Raw genomic sequence first — 5,398 nt, 5'->3', positions numbered from 1 at the left:
GATTTTATGGTCATATTATACAAATATGACTTTACATATACATATACATAGATAAATACTAATGCTCTTACTAAATTTACTATGCAAATCTGTTAAAAAAATCACACCGTTCGAGACTTTTTAAAAGATGTGTGTAAAATTTGTACGGTTGGAGTGTGAACAGATCAATATTGTTTAGGTCAGTACTTCTTCACCAAATCCATTTTTAATTTACCCCCTTTATATCTATTTTTAATTTATTTTTTAACAAAAATAATATTAAAAATATATATTTTAATAATATTATATTTAACTTTCATTTAAACTTATCTCATCTCATCTCTACAAATAAACTAATCTATATATACAATACTAGTATAAATGAATTTTTTTATTTTTTTAAATATTTTTTGAATATTCATAATTATTAAAAAGAAAAAAATTTATTAATAATTATTTTCTTAATCATTAAGAATATATATATATATATATAAAGACATTTAATATACATATTTAATAGTCAACCTACCATTTTCCATACTCATTTATATTCAATGATTCATTCAGTCAATATGCTCTCTCTCTCAATGGCAAGAGGAATCATGAGCTTCCCTGCAGTATTGACAACCCTTTTCGTTCTTTTGCTATTTCATCAAACTTGCAGTGTTAAGGATATTCATCTTACCGAGGCAGCAAACGGTACTTGTTCTCCTTCTTGTGGCAGTATCCAAAACATAAGCTATCCATTTCGATTAATGGAGGATCCACCAAACTGCGGCGACCAAAGGTATAACCTGTCATGTGAGAACAACATTACTTTCTTATACTTATATGGTGGAAAGTACTATGTTCGGGAAATCAATTACAGTGACTACTCAATCCGAGTAGTAGACTCGGGTATTCAGAGGGCTAATTTCTCCTCTATCCCTCGTTATTTTCTAACCCGTTATAATTTTAGTTATATGGATCCATATTCAGATTATTACTCAGAAACGACTAGTATGGCTTTCTTGAGCTGTGAAAAGCAAGTGATTAATTCACAGTACTCTTATTTCAACTTTCCAACTAATTGCTCTGAGAACAGAGTATATTCTACCAAGTACTCTTCATCATCTTCCCAGATGCATAGATATGTTACATATCATGTATATATAAATCCAGAGATGGTGGAGGAATCTTGCCGACTAGAGCTAATATCCCTAATATCCCATGGATATACAGAAGCAGCTCCTTCCTGCGAAAAGATCCACAACGAATTGTTATATGGTTTTAGGCTTTCTTGGTTCCGAGTTTATTGTGAATATTGCGACGGTTGCGACTACGATGAGGACGCGAATAAAATTCAATGCTATAATTATACTACCAAAGGTACGTACGCACGCAGAAGAATGCATGCGTGAAAAATATGCAACACTTTGGTATAGTCGATCGAGATCTTGTACATCTCGACTATTTCTTTCATTCTTGGAATTCTTCGATTTCTAATTTTATATTGGTTTTGTTTTGGTGGTCGGATTAATACTAGGATTCTTCGAAAGACTTGAGGAGGTATACAATGGTGAGACTCCTATCTCAAAATTAAGTTGTTTGAAGAATAGGTATACATGATAGAATGGCAAATGAGATAGATGAACTAGTTTAATGGTGAGACTCCGTATTATGCTTTGATGTTCACATAATCAGAGGAATATTAAAATGTTAAGAAATCTTCTTCTTTGTCCTAAAGTTTTTTTATTAATTCTCAGTCACACTTATCATCTGGCATTGAATAGAAGTTTGCTAAAGCCCAATTATGAGTATGGCATTGAATCGAAATCAGAACCTTTGGGCCTTTATAGAGTTGTCTCTAATTTCTTTCTAAACATGATGACTAGAAAGCAAAGTTGTTTATTAATTGACATACTCTAATTATTTTAATCACCTCATGTTTCTATTCATTAATCAATTTTCTTGGTTATATTGTACGTACGTAGGTGTTATGAACGGACTTGGGGGAGCATTGTACGTCCTAAGTAAGAATTTATCTACTCCCTCCTTCGATTATTTTAATATTTTCACATTCATAATCAAAGGGGTGATCCTGAAGAATAATCATAGTGTTCAACCGGCCTAAAGAATAATTGAATTGAATGTTGTGATATTGGAAGTCATTGATAAATGCTATAATTTTAGTTTCTAGGGAAAGAATTAATTTATATAATACAAGAGCGAGCAAATACGAATGTCATTATTCATGATGAGTGGTAATCTAATTGTGATAGAAGATCAGGGCCGGGAGAGATTCCTTTGTCATGATCATATGAAAGTTAATTAATCCCTACTCAAACTAATTAGATCGATTCAAGCTTGTCCCTATTTATAAATAAATCGCTGAGAAAACTCTATAGAGAACTCTAGAGATCATGCAAATTAAAAAACCATACAGTACTATTAATGAGCATACAATATCCTTAATTAGGAACATTAAAAGTTTTCTTTTTTTACTTTTCATAATTACATTAAAAGTTTACTTTTTTTACAGTACTATAACTATATTTTCAATTAAGAAAATGCAGAGTTTTAGATAATTCTAAGTTCCTTAACCGTATTCTTTTGTTGTCAAAGCACGAGGAAAGTTACCTGACGCCCTATTTGCAGCAGTACATTACCACCATGATTGGACATCGCAAGGTGAGTTCAACTTTCAGAAAAGTTGTTTGCAATATCAAAGGGCAGAATTGCACAATGACATACTTCAAACACTCATTTTCAAGCCTTGATCAAGTCGAAAATGTTGAAAGTCTCAATATTATTGTAGGCTAACATGATTTTTTCTATATGTTGAAATTTCATCAAATATCCATGCTTTGCTTCACATGACTCAAGTGTTGAGGGTAGGATTTGAATAATTTGGATAGGGTTAGATTTTATAGTAGTCTTGTAGATATCTATAGGTCTGGGAATATTTAATTAAATATTTCAAGTGTTGGGCTATCTATTGAGGGTGAGTGCTAAGATATAAAATAAATAATAAAATCTACCTATTTTTATCAGCTTAAGTTTTTTAAACAAATGACGATTTCACATATAGCAAGGGATTTAGACATAAAAGTCCGGAGGTTTATATAAATTATTGTTGTACGTACTCTGAAAACTATTTAAGTCACCTTGTTGATTCATTATTATGTTTTTATATATATTTCTTGTAGCTGCTGCACCCATAAAGTGGATTATACTGGTTTTATATCTGGGTAAGAAACTAACAATATCTCGATCCCCTTTGGCTTTGATCTTCTTCATTTTTTTCCTGGTTTTAGTATATTGTTATTTAGACTGTAAAGCATGAATACTTGTTCTTAATTACTAGGTTGTATCTCCAAAGACTAATAACTCAGCTATAACCTATTAGTTTTCTTTTAGTATAGCTTGGTGAGCTTTCTCCATATTATATATTTAGGACTATACCTAATAGCAAAAAATATTTTAGAAGATATTTTAGACAGTGGACCATGAAAAAATAAGATTATTTTAATGACATTTAATTGAATCTGATTAAAATAAAAAAATAAACCTTGTTTAATTACTAGCCAGAATTTAGAAAGACAAGTACTCTGAGTTGTAAATGTATCAAGGGAAAAAACAGAGGAACTTTTATAATAGTGCATGAACAATTTATTTGTTTTCAGAAATAACTATTATTTATAAATCAATATTATATTTTGAACTCTATTTTTATTTTCTTTCTAAAATAAAAGGAGTTCAAATATAAAATAGGAAATACAAAAAAATCAAATCAAATAAAGATGTAAAAAGAAAAATTGATAGTTAGTCTATCTATTATGGAAGAGGAGATTATTTGAAAAAATGTAACCGATTCTTTCGTGTGGTGTTGTTTCTCCATAGGGCTATACCTTGGAGCAAAACTGGTAATAGGGACTCCAATTGTGGTTGCATTCTTGATCTATAAATGGCGAAGGAGGCATTTGTCAATGTATGATGCTATTGAAGACTTTCTACAAAGTCACAACAATCTCGCGCCGATAAGATATTCATACCCACAAATTAGGAAGATGAGCAAGAATTTCAAGGACAAACTAGGTGAAGGAGGTTATGGAACTGTATTTAAAGGAACACTTCGAAGTGGCCGACTTGTGGCAATAAAGATATTAACTAAGAGCAAAGCTAATGGGCAAGACTTTATCAATGAGGTTGCAACCATTGGAAGAATTCATCATGTTAATGTAGTGCAACTCATTGGTTTTTGTGTTGAAGGATCAAAGCGTGCTCTTGTATATGAGTTCATGTCTAAAGGGTCTCTGAATGACCATATTTTTATGAAAGAAGGAAGTATCCTCATAAGCTACAAGAAAATGCATGAAATTGCTCTAGGGGTGGCTCGTGGGATCGAATACCTACATCGAGGTTGTGACATACGGATTTTGCATTTTGATATAAAGCCTCACAACATTCTTCTTGACGAGAATCTTCATCCCAAGCTTTCTGACTTTGGTTTAGCAAAATCATATCCAATAGATGATAGCATTGTTTCTTTGACTGCTGCAAGGGGAACGTTTGGATACATGGCTCCCGAGTTTTTCTATAAAAATATTGGAGGCATCTCATACAAAGCTGATGTCTATAGTTTTGGAATGTTATTGATGGAAATGGCAGGTAGAAGAAAGAATTTGAACGCATATGCAGAACATTCGAGCCAAATCTACTTTCCCACATGGGTCTACGACCAATTGCATGATGGAAATGATATAGAAATGGAGGAATATGCCACAAAGGAGGAAGAGGAAATAGGCAAGTTGATGATCATAGTTGCTTTATGGTGTATACAGATGAAGCCTAGTGATCGTCCTTCTATGAACAAAGTGGTAGAAATGCTTGAAGGGGAAGTTGGATCCTTGCAACTACCTCCTAAGCCTTTATTTTCATTACCAGAGCAACAAATTGAGCATAACGTGGAGATTCCAAATCAACATTGCTTATCAATGCATTCAAATGAATCAAGTCAGTCCAGTAGTACTCAATCGTAGAATCTCTCAATCAAGAACATAATTCTATCATCCCTAGTCAAGGAAGCTGGCAGGTCTTCTCATCTTTGATATAAACTCAAATTAGATGTTTCATATTTCTATGTAATAATAATGAATGTTGGTGTGGTATTTGATAACTCTGCTTATTCCTATAGTAGTTTTCTTATTTATTCTCTTTACTCATATATGCTTTGAATTATGAAATGATTGTTAGTAGAAAAATGTTTTCAGGTAGTAATATTCAAACGATTCAGTCATCTTTTGTTAATTTATTGAATATGGAGATAATCTTGGTCCTAGTTCACAAATTTGTTATGATGCTTTCATATATATCTTCGCCTAAAACTAGCTAAATTTAATTATTTTATCATATATATTTTTATTATATTGGTTCTCAA

General features: G+C 31.8%; 1 protein-coding gene across 3 annotated transcripts; it reads left to right on the top strand.

Moving 5' to 3' along the window:
- Positions 1 to 519: 519 nt before the first annotated feature.
- LOC118347739 (rust resistance kinase Lr10-like) lies at positions 520 to 5,179 on the top strand. 3 transcript variants are annotated; one of them, XM_035687950.1, is made up of 7 exons: positions 520 to 766; positions 1,064 to 1,347; positions 1,505 to 1,537; positions 1,953 to 1,991; positions 2,584 to 2,649; positions 3,168 to 3,209; positions 3,862 to 5,179. In XM_035687950.1, the coding sequence occupies exons 1-7, from the start codon at positions 534 to 536 to the stop codon at positions 4,998 to 5,000; spliced, it is 1,836 nt and encodes a 611-aa protein (XP_035543843.1). In that variant the 5' UTR covers positions 520 to 533; the 3' UTR covers positions 5,001 to 5,179. The 3 variants fall into 3 exon arrangements, with proteins under 3 accessions (XP_035543843.1, XP_035543844.1, XP_035543842.1); XM_035687951.1 differs by having other exon boundaries at positions 958 to 1,347; XM_035687949.1 differs by having other exon boundaries at positions 520 to 1,347.
- The last annotated feature ends 219 nt before the right edge of the window (positions 5,180 to 5,398 follow it).

This window comes from Juglans regia, chromosome 2, assembly GCF_001411555.2.
Source record: "Juglans regia cultivar Chandler chromosome 2, Walnut 2.0, whole genome shotgun sequence".
In the NCBI taxonomy this organism is placed as follows: Eukaryota; Viridiplantae; Streptophyta; class Magnoliopsida; order Fagales; family Juglandaceae; genus Juglans; species Juglans regia.
This window is presented reverse-complemented; position numbering and strand designations above follow the sequence as displayed.

Excerpts from the sequence above, each read along its gene's own strand:
- LOC118347739 (XM_035687949.1), top strand. The coding sequence starts at position 534 with ATGATTCATTCAGTCAATATGCTCTCTCTCTCAATGGCAAGAGGAATC. Across the intron at positions 1,992-2,583 it reads GGGAGCATTGTACGTCCTAA|CACGAGGAAAGTTACCTGAC; the intron begins GTAAGAATTTAT and ends TTGTTGTCAAAG. Across the intron at positions 3,210-3,861 it reads TATACTGGTTTTATATCTGG|GGCTATACCTTGGAGCAAAA; the intron begins GTAAGAAACTAA and ends GTTTCTCCATAG.